Genomic DNA, 17,044 nt, shown 5'->3' with positions numbered 1-17,044 from the left:
GTTTCTAGTGTTGTGTTTGAAGTGAATATCAATTTTAGTCCATCGCATCAGGCCAATTTCCCTTGAGCCTTTGCTTTTTCGTTAAGCTCAACCCAGACAGACTTTGTTCAGTGGAGACTGATCAACAAAGCCTGGAGCCCTCATCAAGGATGAGTAGCACCGCCGCAATTGGTTTGACACCGGCTTTGTCAAGCCAAGTTTGGCACGTTTCAGGAAAATATGATTGTTGGGAGTGTCGTTTAAGGCTTCATGGATTTATCTTGCGGGGGTTTAATTAGCGTGGGGAGTTAGGAGGTGTGCAGGCGCTTTGTAGCCTGATTCACACATCTGCCTTGAAGCTTGCAGTCACGAGACTCTGGTCCAGCCGAGTGGTTTCAGAGTATCGCGATCGCAGCAGTTTTTAAGGATACGGGGTTTGTAAAAGGAAGAAATGACCATTTTTCATTGAGAACATCCTTCGGCGCCGCTCCACAAAGACCTTCTCAACCCGTGGAAATGCATTTGGTTTGTTTTTGTTGTGTTTCATCTTACTTATCGTCAAATTAGATTTCTCTCTGCTGAAAAGCACAGTCGTTACCAGATTTATGGAGGGCATAAAAATCGTGATTAATGCAGCGCTTGGGGATCAATAAATCCTTTCCAAAAGCCTAGTTGAGCGTTCCCAGACGCCACTTTTAAAAACCGCCGGCTCATGTGACGCGTCACAGAAAAGAATTTGCACGATGTTGCTTTTCCTTGTTCTCTTTTTTTTTTTTTTTAATCACGTTGAGTTCCGAATGAGGCAAATAAATATATGTGTACTAAAAATGCGGGTGTTGTTTTCTCTCTTGTGTCTTTTCTCTCAACAGACCTATCAAAGAACAGATTGGCTGACGTTCCCACAGAAGTCTGCCACCTTGTGGCCTTGGAAACACTAAACCTATATCACAACTGCATCAGGACCATCCCAGACAGCATCATCGGCCTGCAGTCGCTTACCTCCTTAAATCTAAGGTACATTTACTCACAGATGCACTTGGTTACATAGGTTTGTTTAATTTATCTAAATTCGTCAACCCAAAGTGATGTTGTGTACTCCGTGCTCTGCTATGCGCTGTAGGCAACAGGATTTATGAGTTTGTTGGGTTTTCCTGGATCGGTTCTGTGCGTGTATTTTTCCTGCCGATGTCACAATTAATAATAATGCTTTTTTTTTTATTTATAAAGCGCTTATACAGGTGCTCAAAGTCACTTTACAGGTAAAACAATTCCAACCCTCTCCTTAAAATGGAAATCCAGCCTTTGATTAGCAAAGCAAAAAGATGCATTTTCAAGAAAAGTAAAATAAGAGGAAAAATAGCTGCAGCTAAATATATTGACTTGTTGTGGCTAATGTACTTCACTAGGCGGATGTGTTCATAGTGGTCCATTCCATGTGCGTATAGAGTTTGGCCATGAAAATTGTACAAGGTAATACAATTGGTCTTCCAAAGCTACCACTGCACGAGGAACATTACTAGATGCCCAGAAAAACAGGAAACTGGGGGTCACACTTTGGGGCCACTTTGAGGTCACGTTGGGGTCACCAGAGTTATAAACAATAGAAAATTGAATAACATTTTCTGCTGCGACATTCACATAATTATTTATAGTTGGTTAATATGACTCATTTTTGTACATTTTTGTTTTAAGGTCGTGGATGCACACACACACACCCAGACTAAAATAACACAGGCTTGTCTGAACAGTAGAGGGGACAATCGCATTGCTTTCTTCCAAGGAAACACAGTCCTATTTTTAGCGCGAATGTCACGCAGGTCATCGTAATATCTAAAACAGAAGTCGCATCTGTAATATTATTATTATTATTTGTTTTTTTTTTACGACAAGAAGCAACAGCAAATCAAAGTCACACGTACGAAAATAAAGAGGACGCACATCTCGACGGCAGATCACATTTAGTTTTACAAGCATGTAACTGATGTATGATGAGCAGGTGATTCAGTTTTACGGTGTATTTTTTATTTTATTTTTTTACTTTCTTCTCAGTGGCGCATCTCTTTTATTTTTTTTATCCATGTTGCGAATGACCTCTACTATTTTTTCCCCTTTCGACAATTTCTGCTGGCTCTGTTGATGGCCTTTTTTTCTGTTTTTTTTTTGTTTTTTTTTTCAGTTGCTGCCTTTTTACCAATCGCTAAACAACGTCTGCAGTAAATACCTCTCCCCTCTTTAATCTCCACCTGGAATCTTTCCCAAATGCACCACATCAAAAGTTAAAATTAATCTCGGTCCTAACGGTAGACCTGAGTGCACTAACGATGCCCCCCCTACCCCCACCCCCATTACAATGAGATCACAGGACTTTTTCCAGAAAGTATGGCAATGACTTGCTGTGGTTTCACCACACAATCTTGTGTTTGTGTTTTCGCATCGACACAAACGCTGCGTAGACATTTTTATTTGGCAGCGCTGCCTTCTCACGCGCCACAAAGCACTGTTAACACAAAGTGCTCAAAGTTAAAGAGGTCAAGTTTACAGTAGTACAGCTTTTTTTTTTTTTTTTTTTTTGTTCCAGTTATGTGTTCTTTCCACTTGTACCGGTCTTCACTGCAGTGGCCACAAACGGCTTCAGTGGGTGCAGGAACTGTGATCTCAGTAGCCAAACTATTTCATTCATGTATCGTGTGTCAAACTGATCCATTGTTTGCTCTCTTTGAACGTAAGGTTTACACTGGTTCGCTACTGTCAGCAACTAGACAGGCCAATCAACAATGACAGCCCATTGTTCACATCAGTGGCAAGACACACGCAGTTCATGGGAAGTGATCTGATACTAAAATGAAGGCTTGTGATCTAGTATGAGTCGGTGACCATGGGCCCTGGATCACCGTTTGTCCCATTGAAATGGACAGCGTTGCTGTAGTTCATGTCACTGACATGTTTTCTTTAACAGGGAAAGGAACATTTTATTTTATACCTCGAAATAAATGTAGAACTGATTGAAGCCTCGCTTGCACCTTCAACTCTTGGATCGAAAAAATGACATGCTGTCTTTAAGTTTCCACCTTAAAGACAGCATGTATGATGAAGCACCTCTGGTTCATGAGCTGAAGCAGCATCTGTTCAATCTCTGCATGCACGATTTAGACTTGCACAGCCTTTGGTGCATGTCTTTGGTCAGTGGGAAGAAGCCACATTACTACAGAACAACCAGGCAAAAATACAGAGAACATGCAAACTTCACACAGAGAGGCCCCAGGATGGATTTGAACCCCAAACCTTCTTTTGTTTGTTTGTTTGTTTGTTTGTTCGCTTGTTTGTTGTGTAAACATGAGACACAACGGCCTTATGAGCCAACCAGATTTTTGTAGTTTTCATTTGGCATGTCATTTTTTTTCTCTCAAAACTAAGACATCAGTGGACATACCTGCAGCAGGCCACCACTTCCAACTGGTGATCAGTTCTAATTTCAAAAAATAACTGTCTTGCTTTCAGCCGCAACCAGCTCGGCTCCCTTCCAGCCTGTCTGTGCAGTTTACCTCTGAGGGTACTAAATGCCAGCAACAACAAGCTCGCCAGCCTGCCAGAGACCATTGGCCGGCTGCAGGGCCTCATGGAGCTGGTAAGAATGGAAATGCTCATTCAAGAGAAATTTATATTTATTTTGTTTGAAACTTGAAGCCGTGTAACATTAAGAAGATCTTGAGTTGATGTCCAAAGCATAATATCAATGACTTCACAGTTCCTAATGACAGTCACTATCATTATTTTTTTTTTTACACGAATGGGTTACTCTAAAGATCAGCACTGCATCCCGCGCTTCTAATGTTAACACGATATGCTGTGTTATGCACCCAGTGCCCTTTTCTAACCCTGCACATCTTACAAAAGAGTGGTTTTGTTTCCCTCCTGTGCAGGATGTCAGTTGCAATGAAATCACGGCTCTCCCCCAGCACATAGGCAGACTCAAAGCCCTGCGAGAACTAAATGTCCGGCGAAACCTTCTCTTCGTCCTGCCGGAGGGTGAGTTCGGTCAAAGGAACAACCTACTGTCACAGTTTACTGGACAATCACAAAGCTAAAGCTTTAAAATCCAGAATATTTTGAACCTTTTTTTTTTTTTTTTTTTTGCAGAGAGCAGTTTAGATATACAGTACATATATACGAACATATGGTTCTCAACTGGTGGAGTCTCAGGACCCACATTTTTCCCCTATGATGAAGTCATCAATTCATTCCACAGAAATAAAAGCATTAGCCCACTTTCTATTATGTCTAGTCAATAAATTGTTCAAATTATTAAATTCAATTGTGTGTCCTGCAAAATAAATGCCCAACATTTTTTTTTTTACAAATATGTATAATTTAAAATCCCTTTTTTTTTTTAATTGAAAAAAGGGAAACTGCCCAAACAAAACAGCGCCGTGACCCACTTTTGGGTCGCGACCCACCAGTTGAGAAACGCTGCTCTATAGAGCATTCATCATCTTCTATACCCGCTTATTCCTAATCAGGGTCACGGGGTCTGCTGGAGCCTATCCCAGCTGTCTTAGGGCGAAGGCCTATAGAGCATATATATGCATATATACAGTATATACACAGTATATGCAGGGTTGGAATAAGAGCCTACTTGTTCATCACACACTGACACGTCTGCCCTAAAACAAAGTTACAGTGCGCAACAAGAGCGTCCGCGCCGTCGGCCTCAAAATCACGTTGAGGATCAAACGATGCCGAAACCTTTGTTTTCATGACTTTAACCATTTTTATTTTATGAACCTTTAAAGTCGGAGTACGTGCATGAGTGCGACCCACAAACACATAAACAGTCACACGGTAGCCACAAAAAAAAGTCCCAGAGTAATGACACATAACTCACTTGCTTGGCTCATCGAGGCCCACGACTTTTACACTCGCACTCCCGTTCATTGCCCTGACAGGCGACCTCCTTTAAACGCAGCTTTAATGAGTATTTTCATTTAGAAGAAGAAAAAAAAAAAAGGCCTTTAGAAAGTTAGTAGTAGTCGCATTGAATAAGAAGTGTTAAATTGCCTTTGTGTTTGTGTGTTTGGAACGCAGATCTTGCTGAACTTCCCCTGGTGAAGTTTGACTTCTCCTGCAACAAGATCTCCACCATCCCAGTTTGTTTCAGGAAGATGAAACAGCTGCAGTCCCTTCAGTTAGAAAACAACCCACTACAAAGTCCACCTGCACAGGTGCGCACACAAACTCTTTGGTCCTTTCAACTCTGTACTGCGCCTTAACATACTGTCAGGGGATCATAAGTGAACAGTGAACTTCTCCGCTTGCTACGCATTTTATAATTGTTCCACAGAAACAGTGTCATTCCCATTACAGATGCTGATCCTATCACTTGTTTTTGCACGTTCACTTGTAGGTGTAGGGTGTAAAATGAATAGTTGTGAGGTGCTTTTCATGAAGGATCTAGATCAGGGGCGGGCAAACTGCCCAGCTAGCAGTAGCTGCTTAGCTGCCCGGCTAGCAGTAGCTGCTTAGCTGCCCGGCTAGCTGTAGCCGCTTAGCTGCCCGGCTAGCAGTAGCCGCTTAGCTGCCCGGCTAGCAGTAGCTGCTTAGCTGCCCGGCTAGCAGTAGCCACTTAGCTGCCCAGCTAGCAGTAGCCGCTTAGCTGCCCGGCTAGCAGAAGCCGCTTAGCTGCCCGGCTAGCAGTAGCTGCTTAGCTGTGGTTCAATGTTAAGGGAAGTTAACATTAGCCGATGTAACAGTTACATGTTTATTAATTTTGGGTATGACAGTCCTGTATTTTTGCACTTTCTAATGTGATTTTTCAACACAAAATGATATACAACAAAGAGAAGCCAATAGCACACTCAACAACAACAACTACACAGTGAATCTCTTGTAAAAACACAACTACGTTAAAAGGCTACATGTGACATAGCATGTTCAAGAAAGGTTGACTCAATGAACGAATCACTCGGGAAGGCAGCAATTCAAAGGGAGGTTAATTCATATCAGCAACCGCTCAGTGTGTTAACCGAATCTCTCTTTTCCTTATTAGATCTGTATAAAAGGTAGAGTTCACATATTCAAGTATCTGAGCATTGAGGCGTGTCGGAGTGAGAAGGTGCCTGAGTCGCTCTACTTGCCAGTCATGGAGCGACTGTCACGACCCAAACCTGGCAGGTCTGTTGCTTCGGTTCTCTTGCACTATTACAAATAATAACAATAATGAAAAAATCTTTAAAAAGAAAAACAAAACAAGATCTTACAGGTCCAGTGTTTGAAATGTTTAAAGAACCTTGGTATTTAAGGAAGCCCACCTGACGTTTTGTATTTAGTTAACTGTCAGGCGGGCTTCCCTGGCAGCTAACGTACCTAACGATCAATAAGGAGTAAGAACCTTATTGATCTATGTACAGTCTTATATATATGAGAGGGTAGGAAAACCAAATGACTATTATTGTACTGCGAGTCTACACTTTTCTTAATGTATTTATGGGCAGTATGTTAAGCTAGATAAGAAATGGACCTCCAGAGACCTTTAGTCAAAGGGAGTGTTTGTTTTGACTCTTCTACATAGCTAGCCTCTCTTCAAGGAGCAGTAAGGCTCGAAAGGATGGATTTTGTGTACTTAACAGATCCACGTTTAAAGGTGAATGTGACATATTATATAAAGGAATAATATGCAAATCAATATATTTCAAGTTTTTATTTCTTTGGATTTTGCTGATCAGGTCTTGTAGCTTAAAAAAAAAACCTCAAATTCAAAAATTCAGAAAATTAGAACGTTGCATAAAGTCAAATCTTTATGAAAATCTTAATCAATCAAAGTTACAACAAGGAACTGCTTGAGATGTCAGTTTGCGTGTAATGGCTCAATAAAATCAGTTGGTTTCATCTTTTATGTGAAATTTTATGTGAAAAACTTTTACTTGATATTCTAGTGTTTCGGGTAGCACCTGCATACGCTTCTTCTTACCTCTGCTTTATGCCTTCAACAAATACATTATCAGGTACATGAGCTGGTAGTTTCAATCAGACTCCAGGAATAGAGTCAACATAGATACCACTGTGCGCGCTCTCATTCTCTGCCTGCCTTCCTGCCTCTCTCTTCCTTACACACTCCTCCTCCTCCCGCCGCCCGCCGCTGGGGTTTGCAGTGTGGAGGACATCGAGCAACAGAAGAAGCAGGACAGCGACTCAGGAGTTGGCAGCGACAATGGGGACAAGAGGCTCGAGGTACTGACAAACTTTCTTTCCAACCATAGTTTTTAATTTAATTCTCCAGGCTTTGTTTTAGTGTGCAGGTTGATTTTCCGCAGTTTTTTTTTTTTTTTTACTATTAAAGGTCTTGCTCTGGTTACCTTGGGAGAAAATAAAATATTCAAAACATAATAATTTACCTTTCCATGTTCGCTATTTGAGAATGGATGAATAACTGAAGGAAACATATTCTGGATCATTTGCACAAGGGCTTGGTCGTTGATTAAGTTCCATATTGTATGATACCTATGCAATGGAGCAAAGAGCGGCACAGTTAACAATGTGACATGGTGGTATGGTGCCGCTTACATTCAATTTGGCTTAATTAGATTACGTTGTGACCGACAGTTTTCTATTGAGCCTCATTTTTAGGGCGTTTTTTTGTACCCCGCCCCCATTTGAATGTATGATATGTTGCAAATAATAGAAAATAAGAGAGCTGTGAGCCAAGCACGAGGCTTTCTGTGGGGAGATTTTCAGGATGTGCGGGAAGGTTTTTCCCCCACCGTCCCTGAGACGTGCATATTAGGATGAACCGATGCCGATTGCTCAGCGTCAGTATTTTTGCATTCATCATGCTTGCGTTACGTTTGGTAACTAACATATGGTCCTGTCGCGCATCGCAGCCTTCGGACGAAGACAGCCTCAGTCTCAATGTCGCGATGAGTCACATCACAGAGGAGGGGGGAATCTTCAAAGACGACTCGAGTGAACAAATCAGCTCGCTAACAGGTACGTGTGCGCGAGCAAACACATAAGCATGTAAACGCGTGCGGCGGTGGTGAATATTGTCCCTCAGATATCCACAGTAGCACTGGAGTTCAGTGTTCTGCGTTCCAAAGGCATGGTAATGTGTAATAGGTATGCTCCCAACCTGCAGCATGCAGCAGGAAAACCTCTCTCCTCTCATCTTGAACAGAAAACTGAACAGACACTTTTATTGCTTGCTTTCATAAATTCACGCTTGTAATGATAATCGATTGAGGTTCTTCGCTTGCTTTGCATGTTTAAGGTTTAAAAAAAAAATGTGAACTCTTTCAAAATCCAGTGAAGTGTCTCTCATGTCCCTCTGGTCAATAACCTGTCAAAGAAAAGAGGGAAGCTAAACTTACAAGATGACAACTGAAACTAACGGCATGAAGCTAATCGCCTGCCTCCTTGTCACATTCTGGCACACTAATCTGCTTTTGCTTTGCAACTTGATTACCCTCAGTGCTCTGCTTTTTATGACCTCTTGCCAAGGCCGAGTTGACAGTGAAGCAGAGTTGGCAGTGAAGCAACACCGTGTTATCCATTGAGAAAAATTCAGTTCAGTTCAGTTCAATTCCAGTTCTGATGATATTTTTTAGCTAGATTAGCATCCATGCTAATCATCTTAGCCGGAACCTTACTGCCGTTCGCACCCTGCAGTCCTCTCTTTTTCCTGCTACCTCCTCCGTCTCCTTCTGCTTTCATGGCTTTTTAGTGCAACTTGGAACAGCTGCATCTGTGTTTGTACCTTTATTGAAAAAAAAAAAAAGCTTTAGTTAGGACTTTACCTTAAACAGCTGAAATTGTAAAACTTTTTCGTGTTTGCAGCATATCACTGAAATTCTAGATTAGATTAGATTAGACAAAAGTTAGATTAGATTCAACTTCATTGTAATTGCACATGTCACAAGCACAGAGCAACGAAATCCATTTGGCATCCAACCAGAAGCGCTTAGCAGTGAATTAAATACAGTGTGCAGTATATACACATTTTAGAGTTGTAATCTGTGCAGTCGAGCAGCTGTGAATATTAACACCTTAATATGGAAATATCAAAATGTGCAACTGTGATCATTCAAGCCATAAACAGTGACACACAATCATTTGGGAAACGGTTTTCAGTCTTTTTGAAGCTTTTGTTCCCTCCCTAAAAGCCTGCAAATCTTTGCATATGGGTTTGGTCTGTTCTTGTAATTTGCCCCCGTAATTTTCCCTGACAGGGTTTACAAGGCTGCTGTAAAGCCGAGGCTAATACGCTCAGTTTTACAACGGCGCGTCGGCTTTTGACCCATATTATAGAACGGCAGCAGATCTCTTGGCACAACATTTAAATAGAACTCAATCAAGCTCAATCAGGTCAGGACTTGAAGGAGGATCACTAGACTGAGCTGCTGCGGCCTGTTTGATTCCGTGCCAGGCACACACGCACGCACGCACGCACGCACGCACACACGCACGCAGCTTTTTCTTAATGGAACATCAAAGATCCTTGGCAGTATGTTTGTTTTTGTTTAGTGTTTCAGAAAATGTGTCTCACTCTTTTGGCAAGTCACCTGTTATTTGCTAAATTACAACCAGAGGTTTTGAACATGTATGAATTGCAGACTAGAATCATTTTTTTTTTCCTTTTAAAAAAAATGTATCATCTAACCCTAACCCTAACCCTATGTACACATATATGTGTACATATTTTTTTTTACACATTCTTTTCCTTATCATGTAGTCACGACCCACAAATTCCATTCCATCATGTTTAGTAAATAAATTATTGAAATGATTGAATAGTGTCCTACAAAATAAATGCCCACTACCAGTCAAAAGTTTGGACACACCTTCTCATGCAGACAGATACTGAAGACATCACATATATGAGCAAGATATATGTAATTATGCAGCAAAAGAAAAGCATGTTAAATAACTCTTTTTATGAAAGGTGGCTATTTTTGAAAAATTTAAATACAAAACGTGTTTCAGTTATTTTACACTTTTAATTGTTTCCTGCATAATTCCATGCGATATTTTAAAAACATTTCTTTTTTTTATTTCTTTTTTCAAAATGGGAAACTACCCACGGAACCCAGTGAGAACAGCTCGGTGACCCACTTTTCAACTGCTTTAACCTCACAGTAAACCTACCATTCAAACGTTGACATTTCGCCTCTCTGTCCAGACCCAAACTCTGAGCCGGTCCATCTGATTGAGGAGAGCCCTACAGAAGCCCTGAGGGATCAGTTCTACCGAGACCCTGCTCTCAGCACCCAGTTCATCAACTTCATCAAGGTGAGGCCGTCCGTCTGCGTGCTCCCCGCGCTCTGCGCTGCGTCGAACCCCAAATTTCGCTCAGCTACAAAGTGCTGGCCGCAGGCGTCTGATGTTTTTAGTGAGAGAAAATGCCTGGGAAATTCCAAGTTGTTTTGTTGGGGCATTTTTTTCTCTCTCCTCTTTTAAAACACAGAAGAGAAATATGCGGAGGATGCGATGACGTGGTGTTGCGTTCCAAATTCTGACCATTTTGTCGCGCGGTTGCATTTGCGTTAAAAGTAAAAACCATTGGAAATACGCACGCACATAATCTGCAGAAGCGTTAACAGAAGACTGGGCTCCATGGCACCCGTGAGCTAAACGGCGTGAGCCAAAACAACACGCTGCCTCGGCTTGCACGTCTGCCTTTGCCGTGTTGCCCAGTCTTGCACGGCTGCTGCGACTCCTCGCGCGGGTTTTAAGTCCTGCGCCGCAAAAAAAAACAAAACCCAAGCCGAGTGGACTCGCGCTGCATTCCAGGAAATTCGTCGGCAAGGAGAGCCCGTTAAAACTGCTGCCGCCCCGCAGAAATGCTCAGCAATTACGCTGGCAGGGCTTTAGCTGGAGGACCATTGCTTGCGGACTCATTCGGGAACAGCGCCTGCTTCATGTGAGGAGGTGAAAACGTGTCGAGCTGAATTTTTCCGCTTTTGACGTACAGATTTGTCACGTCAGGTTCAGGAACTCTGCGTTCGGTTGTAAGGAGTTCACAGTCTGCAATCGGCCGTCGGTGTCAGTTTGTCTATATTTAGAGTTAGAATTATGATTGATTCTTAGTAAAGCAAGTCCTGTCATCAGAGAGGCTTTCCAGTTTCAAATGATTGCACCACAGTGACTCGCTTTCAAGGCCTCAGCCGTGACCAAATAAGGACACGATGGAAAAGTGCAAAGCACAAAGTGACGTGACGATGTGGATTTGTTTACGAGAGAAGAATACCAAACTCTAGTGCTATTATATTTAATAATTTGCATAATTCTCTACTCAGTCTTGCTTAAAAACACAACCGTGTATGGACCTTTGTGTTTAAATTGATGCGTGTGTAATTAGAAGTCATGAAAATGTCCTTATTGTATTTATACTCCATGACGTGAATATAACACTTCTGTTTTTGCACGCACTCCTGTCTGTTTGTGTTTGTCAGCAGGGTCGAGCAGCGACGGATTTAGATGAGCCCCTCAGAATAGAGGAGGATTCTCATTGGCCGACAGATCAATTGTAAGTGCGTCGCCTGATGTTTCTTAATGTTTACGCTTTTTTTTATTTTGTTTTTTTTTTTTTTTTCCTTTACTTTGACAGCTGCTTGTAATTGTTCCCCTTTAGTGTCATATTTGGCTGTAGATAATTTACTGTAGACTAAAACAATAAGCAAACTCACAAAAAGTAACAATATGTGTTTCCTTTTGGAATTTTAATTCATAACACTGGCGTTGAGCTGTTTGTTTATTGTTCTTTTCTGGTTTCTAAAAAGAAGTTCAGGTCATGTTTTCAGAGCCCCTGTGCACCTCATGGTGTAAAGAGCAAAATAGCACAAGTGGCGTATACAATTCACAATGCATATTTTTTCCAGGTCAAGAGTAACCGAGGGAACTGAACTACACATTGACATGATCAACCAACTGAAGGAAGCGGTGGAACTGTTGCAGGACCCGAACAGGTAACACAATTTTCACACATGCCTCATCTTTGCACTGTTCAGTGCCAAGAAAACAAACAAAAAAAAAAAACCTCAACTCAATTTTCCATTGGTAGGTGATAGCAAGATGAGCTGTCTTTTGCACTGAAGTTTGCATAGTATTACTGTTTCTCCTTAACGCTTATAATTATTTCACAATTTGACTTTTAAAGAAACACATACCCTATACCACGACATAGTCTGCATCATAATTATTCAAAAATATTTCTCCTGACTAAAGTTTAGAAGATGAAAAAGTGGTTGGAAAAAGTCATTGAAAAGAAGCTCAAGTCAGGAAATCTCCGGGAGTTTTTGTGTGTAATTTCAGTTTAGCACGCTGGAGTTGTATGCAGCTTTAAGTGAAGAATTCCACTGTCTACCCCTAAACATGGTAATAATGCATTTCTATTGTGCGTCAGAGTAAAGACCGAGCCGGAAGTTCAGCTCTTCCCGGTGGAGGTGGTCAACGTGGAGGAGCCCCTCAAGTAAGTCTGTCTTAACTCAACATCCTCGATTAACTTGACATTTAAGCTCAGGTGGCAGGTTTCTTCCCTCTGTCTACCTTGACTGTAGCCTTGGAGAAAAATTATCCCTGTCTGTTCAAGTAAACGTAACGTAAGTGTGTAAGATTCTGCCATCCCGTGGTCAGATTTTAGATTGCAGCGCTCATTTGCTTATCCTCCCTCTCCCGAGCTTGCCAGTGAGCTACGGTGGCCTGCGCACCCAAACCTGGGTATCTCGTCCACCTTCTTCGATGTTGGTTTATTTGAGGACGCGAACGTTAATGCTAAGTACAAAACGCGCTGTCAGGCAGCTGGATTGTCCACACCGGGCTTCCTTAGAAATATGGTCTTATAGATATACAAGAACCGTTCTAAGGGTAGGAAAACCAAATTGCTTTTATTGTACTGTGAATAAGCACTGCTATTCATGTAATTATGGGGAGTATGTTAAGCTTTTACCAATATAAAAATAAAAGATCAAGCCAAATTTTACTCACTGGACCTTTAACTTGCAATTTTCAGCAGTTGGCAGTTGGAAGACAGCAATTGAAATGTATTATCCTGCTTATAAAATAATATTTAGTGACATGATTTGCAGTGATGCCTACCTCCAAGTTATAAGGCTTTGAGAAAATAACATCTAAGCATTTGAACCAGTTACAGCTGTTTCCCAAGCATGTATGTGTGCAGTGTGGCAGGGTCACTGAGGTCTGTCTCATACCTTTAAATTGTTCTGCAGACCTGATTGTCCTTTGGTGGCCGATCCAAACCCAGCAGTGATGGCACTGGAGAGGGTGATCGGGAGCTCTGGTCCCTCTTACGGACAGAGTCTATATGATATCATGGAGGCTAGAAACCCAAAGCTCTCCACTGTAAAAACTGTCATCACCAGTAGTCCAGCTGCTCCTCCCCCTGTGTGTATACAGTCCTGGATCAGGTCCATCTCATACAGAGAGCCGGGAGAGCTTTTGGTTGTGGGTAACGAGTTGGCATGGCCGATTTTAGACAAAAATAAAATCCCAATTTCTTTTTTCCCCCTGAAAACTCGATTTTAGATTTAGATTTTTGGGTAAAACTACAAAAGACAATGGAATAAATTTCAAATATTTTATCTTTATTTTAAAAGAAAACTGGCAAACAGATTTTCCTATTATGAAGAGCAACTGTAAAATCCTCCTTGGGTTTAGTAAAGTGACAACATTTACAGTCTTCTTGACCTAACAAAGATAAATCCCTTGGGATTAATGAAGTAAGAATCTCACTTTCACCAAAGTTCACTTGAAAATCAACAGGTTCTTCATAAACAAAGATGAAGTTCCCTTATTTGGGAATAAAGTGAAAACTTAAGAACCAAACACACAAAAAAAATAAAAAGTTTTTTCTATCATCTTCAACAATGATGAATAAATAAAGTGCAAAACCTTTTGTAAAAGAGGTCCATCTGGGAGGAAAATTAATTTTAAAATGTTCCTTTTTTTTTTTCTTTCTTTTTTTTCATCATCTTGACTAATGAATCTGATTTCCATTGAAAATCGATTAATCGCACAGGCCTTATTGCTTTTGACTCGGGAAGTCGAGGCTTCCTTCAGGTGACTCATCACCATCATTTTTTTTTTTTTTTTTTTTACCAAGTCTTCTCAAGTTAATGACGTCCTTCTTTTCTCACCAGCGGACAAGACGACGATAATGACGATGTCACCCCATCAAAGGTACAGTCTCCGACATATTGCTGTTTTTCCTTTTCATTATAGATGAAGAGACACATCAAAAGTGGTAGAAATCGGTCGTAAGGCACATTTTAAAGTTGTGTTTGGTCCTAGTTGCCCATCAGTAAGACTTTTGAGATGGACAGTTTTTCATTTTTTGGATGGAATTGCCTGGGCCTTGCAATTGTTTTTACGTTCATTTTTTAATTTTTTTTTTTTTATTTGAGGGTGCGTGTTTCTATCTATTTTCTACAATGTATAGTTGCTCCCTTTGATATAGGTAGAACAGGTCGCCAGGGGTAAGACAAATTGTTCTGTTCCCTAACAGGCAAAATAGATTCTTCACTACAGGGATAACGACTTTCAATTCACAGGAAAAGTACGGAACAGGATTAGGGACACAAGACGAGAAAAAAATTAAGAGTTTCCAATTTGAGAATGAAGTTGAAATTTCAAGATTAAAGTTGAAATTTTGAGAATAAAGTTGATGGGAAAAAGACGAAATTTCGTGAATACAATCGAAATTTCCTTTGACTTTATTCATTTTTTTTATTTATTTATTTTTTTTCCCCATTTTTTTCAATTTCAACTTTATTCACAAAATTTCTCCTTTTTTCTTCTTTTTTTCCTTTTTTTTTTCTTTTTTTTCGCCTTCCCTCCTGTAACCTTTTTTTTTTTTAATCTTATTTTGGAGCTATGTGTGACTAGTGTATGTTAAAGTTGAGAACCATCAAAGTAGTGTCTCTTACTGAAGATAACTTAAAGCCCAAGCCAAACGATATGTGATGCGTTCCATAGCAGCGCCTGGAAGAAGGTGGCTATGAGTTCCAGAGGAAGAGACAGATGATTCTAGACAAGGCCCGGTTTGAGGCCCAGCTTGCATGCCGGGAGTATGAATGGCACATGTTGATCAAGGTAAACTCAAGAGCACAAGGCGAGCGTCTTGGTGTCTCAGATATGTGCTTTTTTTTTTTTAAGAATCCTTTTCAAACAGCGCATGCAGAGCAGCTCATAATTCGGTGGCAGCAGGTCACATGTTGACATGATGAGAAGATGCTCATTATCCAAATGTGTCCCCAGCCATTCTGCTTCAATGGGTTTATTTCTATGAAGTGTAAAAGCTTAAAACGACTCAGCAGCTTCCTGTCCTGCATGCCAGTGTGTGAAGTGTTGGTCTGTACATTTGGCTGATATGTCTGTATATCAGTCTGGCTCCCTTTTGTCCTATTTTTCTCAGAAGTGTCAATATTCACAATAACTACAGAAGTTCCCACGACCAGCGTTTCAAGTAAATATATTAAAATACTCAAGAAGATATGTGAGGGTCCTCCAAAAGCAGGTTTAGCCTCAAATTGAACCTTCTTCCATGGATGATGACATATTCCAGTGCACACAGACTGGTCGGGGGAGGGGGGATTTTTGACATACACTTTTCTCTACACAACTTGTAGAGACAACTCTACACAATACAACTTATTTGCTTTCGCGTTAGCCGTGACTTTCTAGTCAGACCAACATGGTGGAAAAGCGAAGCCACTTTACGACTCTGAAATCCCAGAAGGAACCCTGAAATTACCTCGCCGGCCTCCGACTGCTTGGCTCCGGATGACAGGCAGCCCGGCTTTGAAGAGAAACCGCTCTGTTCTATTTAAGAGACTCCTCAGAATCTTGTCAAGAATTTCATCAAGTGACTCGGCGCCGTCAAAGTGGGCCACAGCGAAATCTGATTAACCGTTGAGTTAACTCTTTCTCTTCAGCGGCCGACCCTTCGTTCCCCTCAGGTGTGGTGACCAGGCCTCGTTATCGTGTTGATAGCAATCCAGTCTGGAAGTTCAACACAGCGGCTGGTCAAAACACAAAAATCTTAAAAATCTTGTCCGTCAGCCACCACGCACCTTCGCGTCCCTCTTTAATTCCAAGCAATGTGCCACTCGGCTCGTGGTGTATCCACTGTGCAGCCAGATCGCCAGTGTTCTTTGTGCCTCGTGTGTGCTTCAGTCTTCTGTAGTGAAGCTCTGTTGTCTTTGCAAGCCGCTCCCAGCATTGATTGCACGCATTTGAACTTATTTAATGGTGCGACTTCTAAACGCACTGCTTGTGTTTTAATACAGGATGACAGATCTCCAGTGGGTGGACACCCGTCCTACAGCCCAGTGTATGGTTTGAAACCACGTTCAGGTGAGCGACTTCAGGGGCTACTTGTTGCTTTTGACAATGTTGTTGTGCACACAGTCGGGATTTTCAAGAGCAGAGGAGCTCTCTTCTTTTTTTTTTTTTTTGTCTGCACTTTGAACGAACTTCGATGTACATTTTCCAAAAAGTCAATCCCAGACCACCTCAGACTATTTGCTCTTTATTAGGATCATAAAGTCACTGTGTGTCAACTATGGTATTTGCAAAGTAGTCGCCATGTTGATCGGAGCGCCGTGGTCCCAGCTTCTGTGCTTTATGTGTTAAAAAAAAAAAAATATATATATACGTAACAAAACTTGGTCCCAGCCAGTCTTTTTGTGCTTTCAGCTGCGTTTAGCGTCTGACATGTTGCTAACGACTAATAAAGCTAACATCAGTGCCACTAACTTGTATTTGTTTTGTGCTGTTTTGTTTATGTCTTGTCATCTCTGGCTCTCCCTCGTTTTGTTTTTGTTTGTTTTTTTTATTGCATTTTCATTTTCTTTTCTTTTAACATTTTTCACCGATCACGTCTTTGTGGGTTCCCTGGTCTCTGGCATGATTTCTGTGTGCAAATCTGCCCGCATGCATGCATTTTCTTTTGAATCAATATTTGACTTTGGTTTGAATTCATGACCAAACCAACTTATCCCTGGTGATATTTTCTGGGTGCGTGATGATTGTGTTTTGTCTTTTGCTTTATTTTGGGGGT

The 17,044-nt window shown here is 41.2% G+C and overlaps 1 protein-coding gene across 7 annotated transcripts in view; it reads left to right on the top strand.

Moving 5' to 3' along the window:
- Positions 1–17,044, top strand: part of lrch1 (leucine-rich repeats and calponin homology (CH) domain containing 1) — a 58,197-nt gene that overhangs the window by 22,513 nt on the left and 18,640 nt on the right. For 4 of the 7 annotated variants that reach the window (XM_076030783.1, XM_076030785.1, XM_076030780.1 and 1 more), the window contains exons 2-14: positions 849–993; positions 3,478–3,604; positions 3,900–4,005; positions 5,062–5,198; positions 6,023–6,147; positions 7,125–7,203; positions 7,854–7,959; positions 10,148–10,257; positions 11,421–11,494; positions 11,847–11,933; positions 12,371–12,436; positions 14,124–14,163; positions 16,272–16,338. In XM_076030783.1, the coding sequence (XP_075886898.1) occupies positions 849–993; positions 3,478–3,604; positions 3,900–4,005; positions 5,062–5,198; positions 6,023–6,147; positions 7,125–7,203; positions 7,854–7,959; positions 10,148–10,257; positions 11,421–11,494; positions 11,847–11,933; positions 12,371–12,436; positions 14,124–14,163; positions 16,272–16,338 (1,269 nt within the window). The remainder of the gene's footprint in view (positions 1–848; positions 994–3,477; positions 3,605–3,899; positions 4,006–5,061; positions 5,199–6,022; positions 6,148–7,124; positions 7,204–7,853; positions 7,960–10,147; positions 10,258–11,420; positions 11,495–11,846; positions 11,934–12,370; positions 12,437–14,123; positions 14,164–16,271; positions 16,339–17,044) is intronic. The other 3 variants (XM_076030784.1, XM_076030781.1, XM_076030786.1) reach the window with 1 other exon arrangement.

Source organism: Nelusetta ayraudi, unplaced genomic scaffold (assembly GCF_046127955.1).
Source record: "Nelusetta ayraudi isolate G7.1 ecotype Tasmania unplaced genomic scaffold, CSIRO-AGI_Nayr_v1 ptg000031l, whole genome shotgun sequence".
NCBI lineage: Eukaryota > Metazoa > Chordata > Actinopteri > Tetraodontiformes > Monacanthidae > Nelusetta > Nelusetta ayraudi.
Note: the sequence above shows the minus strand (reverse complement) of the source record. Positions and strands in the feature narration are given on the sequence as shown.